Source organism: Suricata suricatta, chromosome 8, assembly GCF_006229205.1.
Source record: "Suricata suricatta isolate VVHF042 chromosome 8, meerkat_22Aug2017_6uvM2_HiC, whole genome shotgun sequence".
Lineage (NCBI taxonomy): Eukaryota > Metazoa > Chordata > Mammalia > Carnivora > Herpestidae > Suricata > Suricata suricatta.
The window spans coordinates 44,645,653-44,665,123 of record NC_043707.1 but is presented as its reverse complement, the minus strand read 5'-3'; the positions used below and the strand labels follow the sequence as shown (position 1 = coordinate 44,665,123).

Genomic DNA, 19,471 nt, shown 5'->3' with positions numbered 1-19,471 from the left:
ATATCTGATCTATAGGTGATAAACATCTTTGTTACATGAAGTATCTTTTCACAGAATACACAGTAATGTTTACTAATGATTACTATTAGGAAAGAAAGAAGCTGTCTCCCCTCTTCATAATTTGCAAAAATAACTAACTTGACATCAACAACGTCGTAGAGTTTCTTCAGAAAGTCAGAGTCCAGGTGATTGTATTCGCTGGTCAGTGTGTGAAAATATACTAATACATATTCCTTCACCGCAATGTGATCCATTACATGGATGAAATACAGGAGAGCCTAGAAGAGAAAAAGTAAAAGTAAGATCATAATGGCCAAGTAGTCGGTTTTGCAGAAGCCCAGAGAGAAGCAAAGCCCAGAAGGCGAATCTAATCAATGCCCCGGGCACTGCAGATGGACATCTCAGACTAAGGACTATCAATTCTCTTTGAAAAGGAGCTTCAGGAAAGTGAATCATGCTGGCATTTAGTAGTTCTCAGAAATGCTACAGTAGGGCCCCTTTCTGCTTTGTTCTAAGTGTGGGAGGAGAACAATCAGTCTCTATCTGCTCAAATAACCCTTCACATACTCAAGAGTTCTCTGGTCAATTGCCAGGTTTTCCCTGTCTAGGATAATGAATGGTATCAATATCATTAGAAGTAAAATTTCTAGACTTGTGATCATCCTTGAAGTTTCTGCTTGAAATGCAATGAAAGTCTGTGTAGTTTCTACTGGGATACAGACTTGTGGCTCCCACGTAACCAAGAATTACGACAGAAGGACCTTATGAGTGATCCCTCCCTCCCATGGCTCACTTGGAGGACTAACTTTCTCAGCATCTTTAATGTTGGACTGAAAGAGAAAAAGGAGAGCAGGTTTAGTGAGTAGATGGCAATGGGCTGGGCAGCATTTCTAGAGCTCTGAAAGACTCAAATTTAATGTGACCCAGGATCACATTTCATGACAAGAAGGATGAAATTTAAGGGAAACATTAAACACAAATAAGAGAGCCAATATGGGCAGGGCCAGGATGACCCAGTGACGTAGCTATAAACAATGACTTAGAGAAAGCTAAGAGTTAACCACTGAGAGATTCCCATCAAACAGGCGACTTCCCAGTTCTCCTCAGGAGAGTCCTTGGCATTACCATGAGTGGATGAAGATGGATTAGCACCCAACTGCTACCAGAGCAGACGGAGGAGGGCACTAAAAACACATAGTATCCTGCCAGTTTTCTGGTTTGGACCTCACAGAATATCTCCTTATATTGCATGAAATGATACCCCATGGGAATCCAGAACACCAAGCAAGGGCACACCAAAATCAAATGTGCAGACTTAGGTTTTTATTGGAATCAATCACATTATTAATGATGAGAATGAAAGTTATATTGGTTGTTAATGACACAAAAGAAATGACTCCAAGTAGAAACTCAGTAATGATATCATTTACATCAGTTGAGCTTTTCCTGTGCGTTTGTGTATATTTTTATTATTATTTCTGCTTTTACCAGACTGCTTTTGGCTCTCTTTCTATCCCCTCTCCACCCCCTGCAGGGCTATTAAGACACCCATTTTCAACTTTAAATTCCCCCTCTTTAACTTAAATGTTTTTCATTATAAGGGAGCATAGCCACATGACTGAAAAATGTAGAAAACAAATTCTCCCCAAAACCACAGCATCCATTTTGAAATATTTACATTTTGAGTTTTTACCTTTATGCTTAAAACAAAACAAGTTAAAGTCAGGGTATAGGCAATTAATGCATCACTTTTCTATTGATATTATATTTCTAACCATAGCTTTAAGGGTCACAAAACACTCCATTTATGGATACACCATAATTCATTGTTAGGATTTTAAGTCATAGTTTTGTGTTACAAACCAGCCCATGGGAACATGCCAGGTCCAATGCTTACATAATTTTTTTTACCTAAACATTAGCGACCAGGAGCCCTAAGGGCTTAGCCAGAAAGCAATGATCTGCTTTTGTACAAATGTGTTTCATCTTAAAATTATGTGCAATTTTTATACTTTTAGGTACATAATTTGTAACTGTAGATAAGAATGATTTATTAGCCAGAGTGTTTTTCCTCTTTTACAGTCACTTTCTAATGCACTGATGTTCTTGGAAGACCTACGTATTTATCCTGTGGATTCAATGGTCTCCTGTCCAACTACTCCAATTTGGGCAGCTTCAGGCTCTATATCTACTTCCGTACTCAGATTATTTCCTTAGTACAAATTCTCAGGAACAAAATCCCTGGGTCAATGGATGTGACCACCTTTATCATTAAAATGACGTCATCTTTGATGACAATGATTATTGTTTAAAAGTTCATGCTAGTTTTGAAGGTGAAAAAAGATATCTCAATCTGATTCACTATTTTTTGGATTACTAACCATTTTTACTTTTTATTTTTATTATTAATGTTTATTTATTTTAGAGAGAGAGAGGGAACAGAGGCTCTGAAGCGAGCTCCACACTAACAGCACAGAGCCTGACGTGGGGCTCGAACTCCTGAACTGTGAAGATCATGACCAGAGTCAAAGTTGAAGCTCAAGTAACTGAGCCACCCAGGCACCCTGGATTACTAATCATTTTTAAAGGCATAATCATTCTTATTTTTTATTTGCCAGTAGTACCAATTGTTTTTCCTTATGAATCTGTTCTTTGCTTCCAAATGAAGGGGTTATAGAATTATGACATCCTGGGGTAACTACATCTCTGACTTCTTCTCTTCAGATAGATACCCAAGAGTTAATTTTTGTTTTTTCAAGAAAAGCAGATTCTGATTGTTAGGACAATTATAACCTAGAGTGATTCCAACCCAGAACTCGCCAGCTGCGTCATCTCCGAAATAGAGCAGCTGCGCTTTCGGAGCTCATGTTATGGCATTCTCGTATTTCCGTTTCCCTATAGAGCAAACCAAACCCCTAACGTACTGAAATGGTGCACATGCCAGCCTGCAGGGCCAGGGCTGTTCTGCTGCCCAGATAAACACATTGCTGCCTCCTCTCATACTCTGAGTCCTGATTCCAAACTCACATCCTACTAATTGTAAAAATCAACATTATGTGTAAAACTGAGCCTCTGCGTGGCTTACCTTGTCCATATCAATTAGTGTGACAGGAATGTTTCTTCCAACTACCACCATCACTGTGCGCCCACAGTTATCGACACCTGAGGACGGGAAATGTGATCAGTGCCTGGAGACTTTATTCCAAGAGTGGACTCTGACATTATAAAAACATTTGACACAAATATAAAAGGCTGAAAAGCAAGAACTCAACGTTTTTCAAATTTCATCTTCAGATTTCTTTCACTTTGTGGAAAACACCATATATATGCATTAGCTTTATGAGGTTTTGATGACTGCCCTTACTTTTAAGATCAAGGCTTCTTGCAGATTTTAAATCAGGGAGAGCCAAAGGTAAGGCTGCAGGGCCACGGCCTTCTTATAGGTAGGTTTTGTTTAAGTTTTAATAACATTAGTGATTCAGGAAAAACTAATTGGAACTCAACTCTGAAAATTAACCATTACTGTCTGAAAAAGGAATTTAATGGAGAAAGAGTGGAAATCTGAGAACTTTCACCATCTCCATCATATATTTAGACAAGGTGGGAATTTTGTGTAGCAAGTGAATGGTATTTTTTAGAGCAGAAAAAACGTTAAAAGGTAAGGAAAAAGACATTAAGGAGAAATGAAGTTGGCCAACGCAGAAGTGCAAGATGAAAATTTTATAGACTGAGATGTTATTTTTAAGATCTTGATGAACAAAACTATCGCCATTAGTATAAAGACATTTTTTTCATAGGTAAGATGGAGAAAATCAGAGAAAAATGAAGTTTCCAGCAGTGTGCTAGGTGGGGTCCTTAAACAGGAATAGGAAGGCGGCTTATACTCACCTGTTTGGTATAAGGCTTTCAGAGAAGCAATGTCTGATAGATCCTCAGATCTTGCTTGACACAACCAGCGATTATAACTAGAGATATAAAGGATATAATGATTATAATAACCTCTTGTAAATTAAATTCACAAGTGGTATCTGTTTCTATCTTTCTCTATAGAATGATGTTTTACTATAATGTGCAAGGAGTTAAGGAGGTCATTATATGATGCAGAATCTCAACCAATGTGTTACTGATAAATGAAATGAGACATGGAGGAAAAAAAAGGTATTCATACTACATGATTTAAAAACATCCTTTATGACCAAGTTAAGACTATTCATATAAATGACAAAGACAGCAAGTACTCATATGAACACTGTTTTCAAGCACTGTTATTTTCCCCTACTAAACAACATGTAGAGAAGGCCTAAAGCAATAGCAGTTATCCAAACATGTTCACTCATCCAGCGACGACTTACTGAGTGCTTACGAAATGAAAGGTATTGAGAATACTACAGTGAGTAGTAAACAAGTGCCCTCAAGTTTATTTAATGATTGGTTAATCCAACCAGTTGCACTGAGAACCCATAGAGCAGATCCCTGGGATCTTGGCTTAGCTTGGCTTTAGCTAGAAGGAGACGAAAGCTGGAAGAGATGTTAACGATCTCAAAGCGGGGAAACGACTTGCTTGTCTTAGTCATCAGTCACCTATTGCTAGAGGTGAATCTGAAGATTACTCTGATCTCCAGATTTCCAAAAAGGTCAATATTTTTTCTACTGTTTTGTACTGCTTTGTTAAAATTCAAAGTGCCACTTATTTGAAAAAAAAAATACACCTTTCACGTCACTGAAATCATGAAAAGCAACTTTGAAGCACCTAGGTCACATAGGGCAACATCCCACAACATGGGGAAAACTAAACCAGGAGAGGGAGACGGGCTCTAATCCTATCGCTTTCTGTGCAACCTTAGTAAATAATGCTGTTTCACCTCTATGGACCTGTTTCCCCATCCGTGAAGTGGGGTTCAAATAGGACACCTTTCAGCTATAATGTATAATCACACAACTAAGGGTATTTAATAGGAAACCTATGACATATGGATTGTAATCAACAAGTGATATGCCTGCTAGTATTAAAGAAATTGAACTGCCTGTGAAAAACACCCTTGCTATTACATGGTTCTATAGTTTAAATCTGGAAACTTACCCACCTATGCAAACAGAAAGGTGAAAGACAAAATAGCTTTCAACTCTGGTTTAAGACACAATTTGCAACTCAAGAAAAGACCTATGTTTATGGTCTTTCTCCTTTATCCCTACCTACTGTTCCATATTTTTATGCCGAGTCACTTCCTTGGTCATTCACACGAAATCCCCTGTTTTCTGTCTTATCACAGCAAGTCATCTCACAGCAAGACCGAACAGAACAGATGTGACGTGTCTTAAGAGTACCACAGGTCCTACCTAGCATGAAACATGTAACAGGAATTCAGTAAGAGTCTGTTAATTTCTATACTCCATTCATGTATTCATTAGCTCAGTTTTCAAAGACGCACTGCATACAAGCAAATGTCTGCATTATAGCAGGGACTCAAAGCTTTGCTGAGTGAAATAATAAACATAAGTATTATTCAAGATTTTTTGGGGGGGAGGCACGGGAGAATGATGAAAACAGGCACTTGGCTTCCAAGATTTTCAAGCTGAATATATGAGGCAGACACATATGACAACAAACTTTGTAATAGGATGGAATGAAACAAGCAGTCCGACAGACGCCTAAACTTCTGTCAGTCAAGTGTGCTCAGAGGAGGGCTGGCGGGCGTGAGGATGGGAAAGCGGAGTGGAGGCAAGATCCAGACATGCAGAATGAACTGCTCTCTTCTTTGAAACCACACAGATTAGCACAAGGCTTCACCCACTTACTGCCAGCGTTTGCTTCTACTCTGTTCGTCCACGCAACAGAGACTATGTCTTATTTGTCTCTATATTCTCAGCTACTCTCTAGGGGAGCTCCTGACACTGAGTAATGATGTGTTCAATGAACTCTGAAAAAAAAATCTTTTTCGAATTGGAATTCAGTTGCACAAAACAGAGTTAATTAGCCTTGGTTCAAAACACTCTCATCACGGGTACATGCATGGTTCTTTAAAAAACTGCATACTTAACTACTGATGCTGAATGAAGTAGTAAGTCCTCTGAAACCTCCTGACCAAAACAAAAGCAGGCACTCCCACAGTAAGCTACGCCTAATCACGTGGTCACTCCCCTCCAATTCTAGCCCCTGCCCCACTCCCCCACCAGTGTCTGAAATCGCAGGTTCTTCATTTTCTTGCTTTCCTTTTTATATCTTTTTTGTTCATTTGTATGTATTCTTAAGAAGTTTCTTGGAAAAGGCTTACCATGCTGTACGCAATCTTCTGGGTCTCACCTGCTTGACTTGCGGGACTGCTAAGATTCATCTGTATCGTTGGGTGGCAGTGCTGCTCATTCACTCCGCCTACTATGTATAATGTAGTTGTACTACATGGAAAACTATAGCTTTTTGCATCCACTCTCCTCCCGGTGGGCACCTGGGCTGTTCCCAGGTTTTTACTCCTGTGAACATCCTATGATCAACTTACTTTATATGCTTTCTGATATATGATATATGTGTGCATGACTTCTCTTGGGTAGCTACATAAGGGTCCAAGTGCTAGGTTACAGGTATATTTGGTTTAGGGAGATAAAGCCAGACCTCTTTTTCCAAGTGCTTTACTTACTTATATGTCTATAAGCCATGAATACAAGTTCCTGTGAATCCATGTCCTCTTCAGCACTCGGTACTGGCATATGTTTTAACTTTTGCCAGTCTGGTCTGAAATGGTATCTCATTTCTCTGGTCATGAATGATGCTGAGATCGTGGTCGTATTTATTGGCCATCTTTTCTGTGAGATGCCTGTTTATATTATTTTTCTAGAGGGCTATTTGTTCTTTTCTCAAGTACTTGTAGGAATGTTTGTATGTTCTTGATCCCAATCATTTGCCAGTTAAGGTTTACTGTGAATACTCCCATACTATAATTTGCTTTTCACTTCCTTTAAGATTCACTGCTCCATTTGCCAAAGTTCTTAATTCTAAGAGTCAAATTTATTTTTTCTTTTACAGTCAATGCTTTTCATATCTTAAGAAACCTGTCCTTTCTCCAAGGTATAAAAGACACTAACCTACAACTTCTTCCATAAGTTTTAATTAAAACAAAAATTAAGTCTTTAATCCACCTAAAATTGACTTTAGTCCATGGTGTGAACCCTGAAATGGTACAAATTAAAATGTTTTTAACCTTGATCTGTGATTAACAACTTGAGATCCTAGAAGAGATTTTGGCTGGCAAAATCCATACAAGCATATTCATGGGGAGAAGCTTTCAGTGATTCTTTAAAGGTTTTATGATTCAGAAAAGGTTTGGTTTCTAAGGACTGAGATGAAATCCAATGCAACTACTCAGGACTACAATCTTCATCTGGTTTCTTCTTTATTCTAATTAGGTCTCCTCCATTCCCACTACAGATCATAGACGTTTAACTTGATTATCTAGTCAACTTTCTTTTCCTTTAAATAAGTATTTGGGAGAAGGGAATAAAAGCAAAAGATATTAGCTTTATCTCCTCAGCCATTAGAGAAATAATGTTTGTTTCCCTCATCTATTCAAAAAATATTTCAAAATTCCCATTATATCCCTTATAAAGGGCACCTCATTTTTTGCTATAGTTTCTGCACTTTTTTCCATAACAACATACAATCTTTTACCCCAACCCAACAATCAAAACAAAAGCTAAAATGGGAAATATGAACTCGAAATAGTTTGCTGTTTTCTTAGAGCTTACGGCAAGTAAACAGATTTCTGTTACCTCTTGGGTAAACTGCAATCATCACAGGTCAACAGTCACACAAAATATGGAGTATGGCAACGAAGGGAGCCCCTCGAGTGCTCTGACGGCAGGAATACTGAGTAGACGGTTTCTCAACAGGCTGCAATCAACTAAGGTTGGATGCTGTCCTCACAAAGCTAACCAAAGGCAATTTCTCCTAGTTAATCAATCACCGTCCATGTGCATAACCATAGGTTGAATGATGAAGAAAATTTACAGTAAATTACTCTTAAAAGTCTAATGACTAACCTATTTGTGTACAACCAATACACTAGGGACAATGTTGGCTTTGGAATCAAGATCAGTTTTCCTGACCTGATGTAACTATCCCACACTGGACTTAGATAGGACCTTTGTCACATCCTTATGGCACCCCATAGGTTAAATAAATCATTCATACAATCCTTAGTTTAACAGGTTTCTCCCCTGCAAGACCCTAACTTAGCTCCACGAAGCTGATACTGTATCTGTCTTGCATGTCACTTTCTATTTTTAGCCTGACACTTGGCACATTAGTAAGGGCTCAGAAAATATTTAATAATGAAGAAGATAAAGTTTTTATTCTGGGAAATAATTGTAGGCAATTAGATCTTAAGCTGACTGATGAAAAAGTTACTGTAAAATAATTAAAGTTGTTATTTTTGAAAAGGTATATCTAGATTGCTTCGTAATTTTTGTAAGTAAGCCAACTTCTACCTTATGATATACCCAAATCACTGTCACAATTGGATAGAAGACCCAGAAATATTAGCCAGGAATTAGACAACATGCCTAATTTTTTCAGATGTTAAAAAGAACTGCTGCACAGAGGTAATGATGTGGTGAGGCAATGCGAGTCAAGCAATGATCTGACTCTATAAAGCCAATCCATGGGACCTTAGTTTTGTTACTGATGGAAGATAGAAGAACTGAAAGCTTTCAAAAAGATACTGCTAACTAAAGACCTACTTCCTCCGAGATTACAAAAAAAAATCATTTGATCAACCTGATCAACTGACATAATTAAAAGAAACCAGACCCATTATGTGTAAATAAAGCCTTAGACAAAATAAGAGAAATAAACTGAAAAAACCACAGCCTGCAATCTCAAACACTCAGCACGCAGCAGAGTATGCACACAGAAGACCCACAGCTCAGTTATAAACTCTTAGACAAGGAGTCACCAAATCTCAAACTTCCGGTCTCAGGACCCTGTGATGTTTACGTCTGTTATATCTACCAACACTTACCACGTTACAAATAAAAGCAGACATGTGAGAAGTAATTATCTGTAAATCTAGGAACAATGAAAACCTTTACATGAACCTAAGTGACTATACGACAAAACCGTGTTTGACAAATCTCTTTAGGTTCCACCAGATCCTCACATCTGCTTCTGCATTTCATCCACTGCAATGCCACACAGTAAGCAGCCTCTGGGAAATGCCACTCAACAGCGGGAAGACGAGGACGAGGGCAGATATGTCCGAGTAGCATTATCAAGCTGGTTTGGGGCTCTTAGGCTCCCTGAGAGGGTCTCTTGTTCCTTGCCCATCCTCTGGAGCCACTGTGACTATTCCGGGGTATCCTGCAGCATCGCTAGGAGGCACAACCTCATCTGTAATCATCACAGACACTGGGCTCTTAACTCGAAATCTGGACATGTTTTGATTCAGGCGCAGCCCATCACTCGAGGACACGGCGTGATGGAGGCCCCTGACCTGCTCCTTGGTGCAGGCTTTGAGCGCGACAGGCCGTGCGCTTCTCTAGGCCGGCAGCCGTGCAGACTACACAGGCGCAGCATGGCCGCTGTTCAGAACGCACCTCCGACACCTGAAGACCCTGTGGCTCATTCATAAATCTTAATTTTTTTTTACATTTATTTTTGAGAGACAGTGAGAGACAGAGCACAACTAGAGGAGGGGCAGAGAGAGGAGACGCACAATCTGAAGCACAATCCAGGCTTCAGGTGGTCAGCACAGAGCCTGACGCAGGGCTCGAACTCACAAACTGTGAGATCGTGACCTGAGCTAAAGTTGGAGGCTTAACTGACTGAGCCACCCAGGCGCCCCTCATTCATGATTTTTAAAATAGAGGGATTACCTAAACTATCTCTGTACACTTCAATATCTAGAATATTATCTTGTACAGAGTAAATATCTAATGTCTCCTGAACTGAATGGAAACTATCGACTGTAACAAATGGGAATCTCAAGATCAAGTCCCTCGACCAATAAAGACAGTGCTTTCCATGCTGTGCTCATACTCCTTCCTAGAAGCTCCCCCTTTGCTGAGGACTCCTTTCCAGAAAGGAGTGAAGAGACTTTACAACTGGCTTGAACCAGTCATTGAACTAGTTAAGTGAAACAGATCGCACTAGAGAGATAGAGAGAGAGAGAGAGAGAGGGAGGGAGGGAGGGAGGGAGGGAGAGATACGGACAAGTATCTAGTCCAAACAAAAACTTTAAAATTTCCAGATTATCTATACCACTCATGGAGAAATGAGAAAGGTATGAGGGGTGTGTGTGAGTGTGTGTATAAAAAAGAGAGCAAGCGAAAAGGTTGACTGATTTGAGAAAAGTGGTAACAGCGCAGTTCTTTGTGTATGAATACAAAAAATCTCCAGTTCCTCGCCAACTTGTCTGGAGTGGGTTTGTGTAAGTGGGCTGAAGGAGGTGGCGGAGAAGGGAGGTCTGCCATTCTCACCACTCGGAAGGCTCTCTCTCAGTGAGCTGTGACTCTGGGTGAGCCAGACGTGGGGAATCATTTACCCTCTATCACGGGGTCAGACTACATCAGTGATTTAGGGCATAAAAGAATCACTTGAGAAACTTTAGAAACTCTCCACAGAGGCTCTGATTCAGGGAGCTTGGGGCGGGGCGGACGTATTTTTAGCAAGCAGCCCTGGTAATTCCAGTGCGTCCAGACCCTGTGCTCCACTTTGGAAAACCGGATCAGAGGATTACCAACATCCCTTTCAAGTACGGGCGTCCGTGACAAACCCCGCCCCGGTGGTTCTTGACGTGTGGCCCACAGTCTCGGCACTTCTTCAGGGGGTTTCCAAAGTCAAAACCGTTTCCATAATCATGCTGAAACATCATCAGCCTCTTTCACCGTGTTCACATTTGCACTGATGGTGGGGAAAAGCCACTGTTAACTAAAACTCCTGGTGCCTTATGATGAACCATGGCGGAGGCCCCACCTGCACGAGCAGTGACTGTGCTCTTTGCTGCCAAAATTCTCGGAGAACAAAGAAAAAAAAAAAAAGGAAAAAAGAAAAAAGCCAATTTTATCTAAGAATGTCTTTGATGAGAAAGTAAAAATTACTGTTTTTTATTAAATCAACCCTTGGGAACACATCTTTTGGATACTAATGTATCACAGAACGGGACAAGAAGACACTCATACATACCGAAGTATGAGGCGGTCTTGAGGAAAAGCATTGTGTGACTCGTAAGCTGAACTAGTTGCTTTTTCCACGGAACACTGTTTTTCTTCAAATAATGACTGGCAGACAAACTGCGGTTATTCAACATGAGTATCTGGCAGATGTTTTCTCAAAAATGAATAAAGTGACCCTGTCATTTTCAGAAAAACAACCAACGGTATTTCTTGCCAATGATAAAACTTGAGATATTACCACTAGTAAGAAGCTACCATTTATTGAACATTGTTGTAATATCAGAAATCTCATAAATTATTTGAAAAGCCTATTAACATACTTCTTTCCTCTCCACTTATGTATCTGAGTAGGGCTGGACTGTCTGCATACACTTCAACCAAAAAAAATTATTGCAACAGTCTGAATGCTGATATGAGAATCCAGCTGTCTTCTATTAAGACAAACATTAAAACATTTGCAAAAATGTAAAACAGTGCCATTTCTTCTATTTTTAACTACTTATTTTTCATAAAATTACGATGGGTTACTTTTAAGTAAATTAATAGTTTCTCATATGATAAATATTGGCAGGTGCAAACCATGTAAACAAAAGCTCTTTGGGGTCCTCAATAGTTTTTGAGTGCAAAGGGGACCTGAGAAAAAAACAGTTTAAGAACCACTGCCTTTGACCAAAAAAAGGTACCCGATCTAGTAGTGCATGAATCACAATGTGAAAAAGTTCAAAATATATAGATGCCAAAGTCCCAGTCATGTGAGGGAGAACCCGATCACTGTATTTAAAGAAAAACATTTGCCAGCTCATTACACATGCCCAACTTAGAAACCACTGAAATGATCATTTGATTGCTACTGCTTTTGGAAAAGCTGTTCATTTGGTGCCCCCTAGTGGCAAATTTGCTTTTGTTTCTAAAAGTGAAATCCGAATAAAATGAAGACCAGAAGTTCACCAGACACAAAATGCTAATTCTGTAAGGGACTCCAGAGGTCATCTAGTCCACTCCCACCTTACAGATGGAGACTGACAACCCCACACATCACTCTACTATACCGCGATAGATGCTATGCTGTGCTTTGGTTAAGTACAGGGCGTGAAAAAGCATACAGGGGGAGGCCCTCTTCCAGACCTCTCTTCCACCTATTCCAGCTTATCTCCAGGGAGATAAATTTCCAGAGGCAACCACTTTTAAGCTGAAACCTGGAGAATGGGCAGGAATTGGAGGATGAGAGTATTTTGGTCAAAAGGGATGGCAAGTATCAAAGCTAGAAGGTAAAACAGACCACGATGTGCTCAGTATTGAAAACTACAGTGACCGATTTTAAGAGCTTGCTAAGTACCAGGTGCTCCCAACAATCCTGAGATGTTAACCTCTCAACCAACGCTCTAAGGTCATGCTGATATAAACTCTCTATAATTTATCATTTTTCCTTCCTTTCAAAGTTTGTGAAAAGCAGCTAGCTTTCCCAAGACTGCTAATCCTTAGAGAGGCTTACCCAGAAGCACATAAGCTGCTTTCTTTACGCCTGAAAAAGGACTTATCCAGAACTGCTTCAAAACCACCTGAAGGAAATGGAGTGGCTTTTAAGGTCCTGGGATAAATCAGGGAGAAATAAAGTGGTTTTAAATGTAACGAAACTGTAGATTATGCTTTGAATATAAATATAATGAAGTTAAGTAAAAACTTTGTAACTCTGCCTTTTCCTTCTTTCAGCTGCTTTTAGAACTTCACCCAGAGGCACAATTACCGTAGAAGGTGGGGGTCTGAAATCTGACGTGCATCGAAACACTGGCTTCACTACATTTTAACTGTGACCACTGATAAGTTAACTTTGAATTTCTGCACCTATAAGATCCTGCTCACTGGCTTGTCATGAGAAATCGATGAGAATACATTATATGTCGATCAGTTAGCCGACGTGAGGTCCTTTCTTACTCCTCAAGCCCTCCCACGTCCGTCAGTCCCCAGGGGTCTGCCTTACTTCCTCTGGTGCTGCTTCTGCAGGGCTGCCTCTGACAGCTGGCCCTGAAGGATCAGTCTTCTCTGCTTATCGATGTCTCCTTCCATTCGAGCAAAAGCATGAGAGCCGATGAAAGAGAGGTCAACCCCCAAGCCTTCAGCCTCCTCTTCATGGTTGTCTGTAACAGAAATACTATCAACAGAGAGCACAGGACAACCCCCGGTCTGTAAATGCTACAGACCGCGAATGCCCCAAGAAGGATTTCGAGGCCATCAAAACATGGAAGTTAAGGGTATTTTTTCTGAGAAACAAACTGATATCAGATTTAGGCGTTTAATAAACTGAAATTATGCAAGACACCCCCCATCCCTGTGTGACAGAAGTTTTAGAAATATGTGAGATCAAATCAAGGTGAACTGGGTGTCACTTCAGGAAGGAAAAGGGTAGAAGGTAATGAAAAGCAGAAAGAGAAGTAATTACACAGTATGCAGGTTTAAAGATGGACTGGCGCACCATGTCTAACACAAGGGAAATACAGAGAACAAATGTTTGGGGCCGTTCATCCAGAACTGCTTAAGGAGGGAGCACGTGGCTAGCTGATACAGACACTTGAGTCCTTCTGTCTGATAACCCCAATGACAGACAGACAGCCGGTGTGGGACTGCAGGATCCACATTCACTAGGATACGTTTTCATTCCAATTCAGCATCCTGGTTTTCCCCACTGGTCATGCCTATGTAATCATTCCGACCCATCAGAGTTCTCGTTTTCTCTACAAATTAATAAATTAACTTTCCAATTTATCCATATGATGATTTTGTTTGGCTAGAAGTCAGTACTTTGGGAGGGACCATCCATCTCTTAGCCTGTTCCTCCCTGCCTTCCTAGATTTGTTAAAAAAAAAAAAAATCTTTAAAGAAAGGAAAAACATGCCTTGGACCATGGGGAGCTTCCCAAGGTGATGCCACTCGAAGCCCAGCCAGGCGGGCCACCGTGATGGGCCCTCCTCACATCTACGTCACTGCTCCTCCAACTGTGACAGGTCAATAGCTGAGAAGAGTGTGCTTTTATGCACAAACAGCCATGAAAGAATCCAGGAAGCGGATTCTGCATCTGTTTTAACAGACTGACTATTCTAACTGGAAAGATTTACAAACACTAGGGCGTCTACCCATGTGGTGCTCAAGCACTCTCTGCCAACGGTGGACACAGGGAGCCCTCTGCCTAACGAGTGGCCTAGTCTGCTGCCCAGCATCACGATCTCAGGTGGGGTTTGCTACTCCTTATTCCTTCTACAATACAAAACTATTTATGCGCTTAAGAAGAACTATATTCTACAGTGGCAGTCCTAATCATGACGAATTCCAAATAACTCTGGGCAGATCCTAAAGCACACAGGGGGCCCTCCAGCAAAGCCTGGTTCAGACACTTCCTGAGGGTATGCCACTTACAAGTCCCTCCACTGGAGGTAAGACTGTGTCCTGGTGATAAAAAGAGGAGCAGCCCTTACCCCATGCTCATTTAAAAGTGTTCATGGCAGGACCCCACAGTAATCGCTAGGCTGAACGCTCAGATCCAGTTCTCGCACGGAAGCATGGAAGGCACGCCTCCACAGAGGGGGCTACGGCCCTGACCATGTGCCCAGGCGGACCAACGCAGGCTGTCACAGCGCACGCATCCACAAGGGCTCTCACCCTACCAGGCTCTGCCACGGCTTCAATCCACACGGCTATCTAACTTAAAGAAACAAAAAGAATGGCAACAGCATTCTTGTTTTAATATTTAACATTAGGTCTGGCTTTTAGAGGACATATTGCTAAAACTGTTGAAAACTTCAGATGACTAAGTACTTCAGGAAACTGAAAATGTTATATCCAACTCTGGATCTCTGCCGCCTAACAGACTTGACTCTGTGTGTGTGTGTGTGTGTGTGTGTGTGTGTGTGTGTGTGTAAATATACATATATTTTAAGTTAAAGATGAAATTTTGGGGCACTTGGGTAGCTCAGTCGGTTAAGCACCCGAGCTTGGTTTGGGCTCAGGTTATGATGATCTCATGGTTCCTGAGAATGAGCGTCACATTGGGCTCCACGCTGAGAGCACTGGGCCTTCTTGGGATTCTCTCTCCCTTTGTCTCTGCCCCTCCCCTGCTTGCGTGCACACACACTTTCTCAAAATAAATAAACTTAAAAAGAGAGTAAATTTTAACAAGAGTTAGACTCTAAAAACATTTAAGTTGGTATTGGTCTTAATGCCACACTCATGGAGAGTTCCCCAAAGGCAGGCTGACCCGTCTCCTCCTTGGTGGTGTTGTATCAGACCCTGGTAAAAGAGGGCAATTAAGAAAGGCAGAACTCACCCTCCGGGGCACCAGGTTTCTCACTTATTCTGATCTGTCGCTCAGGTACCACGGGCTCCCCTTCCGCATTTCCAATATCTGCAGGTAGGTACGGCAATGACCGACGTTCTTCCTTTAACGACCTTGGGAAGTACAGAGGTAGCAGCTTTTGGTAAGTAGCCTGTGTCAGAGAAGCAAGACATTCCGTGAAAAACAACGAAGTAAGGGAGCAGGCATCAGCAATGTTTCGTGCTGCTCCCGACACGGTGACGACAGCCCCCGTCAAAGACCTTACCATTTCTACACTTGGCTAGTGCTGTCTGGGATCCTCAATCACTTCTCATGTTAAAGGTCAGGATATTGTTAGGTGGTCAGGTTAAACCTGACTCCTGTCCTGACAACCTGAGGTCACGGAACCTGGAACGCATAAGTGCTGCCACTCCTGTCCTACTGCCATCTGCCCCTCCCTCAGACTATCATATTTTTCTTTTACAGCGATTTCAGCCTTATCAGCTGCCATGGGAAGCATTTCCTGACCCTGTGCAGGCTAGAGTTCTGTGTTCCTCTATACCTCTGTGTTCCATTCCATACCTCCATTTATACACTCATCACAGTCCTCAACTTCTCTGAACTGTCTGTCCCTACCAACACAATGCATTCCTTGAGGACCACGTTCTGACCTGTTCACTGGTGTATTCCCATCTAGCGCAAAACACTTGTACGCTGGACACTCAGTGAAAGATCACTGAAAGAACCCATGAATAGGTAACCAGGTGAACTAAGAAGAGATGGCAAACAAATGTGTCTCGTTTTAGCAAATTCATGTATATGGCTATTTACACTTTCAGTGGATATTTCACAGGACTCAACTCATTCACCACAAAACTTCCGTGATATAACTGCTATTAGTACTCCTAGTTTGTCAGAGAACAGAGAGGTTGAGTAACCTGCCCAAGGACACAAAGCTGTGAAATAATACAAGCTGGATTGGAGAGAGCACACTAAGACTAAATAAGACTTAATAAGAGTTAAAGCTAAGAACTAGTTTTCTAAAATGGTTCTAAACCAGACTGAAACACACTACCCCTAACTACATACAACAAAACAGAACCCCTGGAACTTAAGCAATGCCGGTGACTAGGCCAGGCTGCCGCCTGCTTCCAGGCGAGGTAGAACTGACGCTCTTCCAGCACCGTAGCGGCTTCCCAGCTGTGCTGCCCAGGCACCCAGTACTTGGGTGATAAGGTGATGCCTCAAGATGTTTTAAGAGCTAATGCAGGGAGCAAAGCAGAACACTCCCCCTGGTAAGATTTCACTAAGTGGAAACAGTCTTAGCAGTGAGACACATGAACAAAATGCTCCTTTCTGATTTGTTTTTAGTTTCTAATGTGGGTTTTTTCCACAAATGATGGTAAGCCCCATAGCCAAAAACATAGACAGATATATAGGATTTGTGGCAATTCAGCAAATAATGATGAGACAAAGGCAATCACAAGTAAACACAAGATTTAAACAAGGCAGCATAATTAGCAAGATACCTCTTCAAGGTCAGAGACAGCAAACACTACTTTTTCGATGGTCTCCCCATGAATCTCTAGGAATCTCCTTACAGTGCCTAAGGAAAAGAATAAATTACTCAATAAATAATGACTTGTGTGAAGAAAATTCAAACAAACTCTTTAGAGTTTTATTTTTGTCATGGATCACTCCTCATTTCAGTGAGGTCTCTGCTCAGTGACACTTATCAGTGAAGCCTGCCCAAACGACCGTAATTAAAAATCCCTCTCTGGGGAGCCTGGGCGGCTCAGTCAGTTGCGCAGGTCATGGTCCCAGGGTCACGGGATTAAACCCCACATTGGGCTCCACACCTAAGATACTCTCTCTCTCTCTCTGCCCTTCTCCCCAGCTTGCACGTGCTCTCTCTACGGTAAAAAAATGAAAATCCCTCTCTGACTTGCTTTCCTCCAGACTACATGTTATAGACATTTTGTGGAATTTCTTGTTTACTTACATTGTCTGTGCCCTCCCTGCCCCATTTGCTAGAATGGAAGCACCCCAACAGCAAGAGCTTGATTTTATCTACTGCCTGATTGCCAGAGTCAAGAACAGCACCCCGACACAGAAGATGCTGATGCCAGACAACTCATCCTTATCCAATATATTTTTATTCCCTGGGCGCTCACTCTCTGACTAGAACGGTCTAGCCTAAGTGTCTTAGTATTCATTTATTCACAACAGTATTCAATGACCTACGCAGCCCTGCATTTCTATCAAAAATCTCATTTAACCAAAGGTGAATTATTTTTTTCTTAATTTCTGTGCTATTCTGATTCTTTTCTATCAGCTTCCTATTAGTGAAATCTAATGGCCTTTTCTCAGTCCTTACCTCACTAGAGATTTCCCTAGCTTTAGTTTTAAATGCCTATGCCCTACTTTTTAAAAATGCTGTCCTCCAGGGTTCTGGCCTCCATATTTATTTTCTTGAGATATATATATATATATATATATATATATATATATATATATATATTCATATATTCTCTTTAGCTCACCAACTTGCTGGCTAAGCGCCAATGTAAATACTCAGACTCTCAAATCTTTATATTTCCTGAATATAAGAACTCATTTATCTATGCCTACTGGGCATATCTGCCTAGATCACCCAGATACCTCAAACTGGAGAGAACGAAACTCGAACTCCATCTTTCCCCTCAAATCTTTTCTTTTACCTGTATTCTTTATTTCATCACATAGCAACATCCACTCATCCCAGCTCTAATCCTAATTTTTAAAACACTTCTTTTTACTTAATCTTTCATTTTAAAAAATTTGTTTTAAATGTTTTATTTACTTTTGAGAGACAGAGTGGGAGTGAGGGAAGGGCAGAAAGAGGAGACACAGAATCGGAAGCAGGCTCCAGACTCTGAGGTGTCAGCACCGAGTTTGATGTGGGGCTCAAACTCACGGACCGCAAGATCACGACCTGACCCGAAGTTGGACACCTAACCAACTGAGCCACCTAGGCACCCCACTCCTTCATCCTGCATTTTCTTTTTTTTTTTGATATTTTGTTGATAGAGAATTATCTTTATAATCAAGTTTAATTTCTTAACTGTAGATATAGTTCATCATATCTTTTGAAATAAATTTTAATGCTTTATTTTTTTATTTCTTTTCTTTTTTATTTATTTATTTTTTTATACAATTTATTTAACATATGCAATTATTTTCTGTCATTTACAATACAGTAGTTACAATGATACTTCAAACAGAAAAGCAAAGTAAAAAATCAAAACCCCCACTTCTATTTCATGTAATTAGACTTCTACAGAAATTAGAAGGTTAGGTACCAATTAGTTAATCACCTAATTTCACAGCTATCTGAAGTGGCAATTGTAATATAGCAGCTTATCTATGATACATTCAAGATACATGATATAATTTATTACTTGCCCATAAGCTAAAACACAGCCTTCTTAATACCTTTCCTTAAATTCCACCTCTATACTACAGTATACTTGAGGGCCATGCAAAAAAGTAGCTACTTTTTATATAGAAAATGGATGATTAAGTCTTTGGTGCTATAAAAGCAACTTCAATTAAACATAACCAACCCCACCACCATAAAAAGAAGAGGAAAAAAAAAAGTAAAGAAAATAATAAAAGAAAAACCCAAGACACAGTCCCTGGGGGGGAAAAAAACCAGCATGTAATTTCTGTCCTTGACAGAATGTATTAAATAAGCAAACACCACCAACAAGCAAAACAAGTACTACAATGTAAAAATATTAAAAAAAATGATAATCCTCTCACATGCATAAATGAAAGGTTGCACACAAAGAACTCACATCTTTTCAAGCTTCAACAGTAAATATTCTGCTACTATGTATTAAATACTGCATGGTTTGCCCAAGCTAAGATGAAACCACATCATAAATCAATAAGCATTTTGCATTTTCTTTCATTATCTACTCAGAGTCATGCCTACTGCACCTCTAAACATTTCATTAAATC

At 40.6% G+C, this 19,471-nt stretch overlaps 1 protein-coding gene across 3 annotated transcripts in view; it reads right to left on the bottom strand.

Moving 5' to 3' along the window:
• GDAP2 (ganglioside induced differentiation associated protein 2) overlaps positions 1-19,471 on the bottom strand; it is a 58,267-nt gene that overhangs the window by 16,454 nt on the left and 22,342 nt on the right. For 2 of the 3 annotated variants that reach the window (XM_029946581.1, XM_029946583.1), the window contains exons 6-12: positions 16,996-17,072; positions 15,479-15,638; positions 13,142-13,298; positions 12,656-12,751; positions 3,889-3,965; positions 3,086-3,162; positions 139-278 (exon numbers count right to left, since the gene is read on the bottom strand). In XM_029946581.1, coding sequence (XP_029802441.1) covers positions 139-278; positions 3,086-3,162; positions 3,889-3,965; positions 12,656-12,751; positions 13,142-13,298; positions 15,479-15,638; positions 16,996-17,072 — 784 coding nt within the window. The remainder of the gene's footprint in view (positions 1-138; positions 279-3,085; positions 3,163-3,888; positions 3,966-12,655; positions 12,752-13,141; positions 13,299-15,478; positions 15,639-16,995; positions 17,073-19,471) is intronic. The other variant, XM_029946582.1, reaches the window with a different exon arrangement.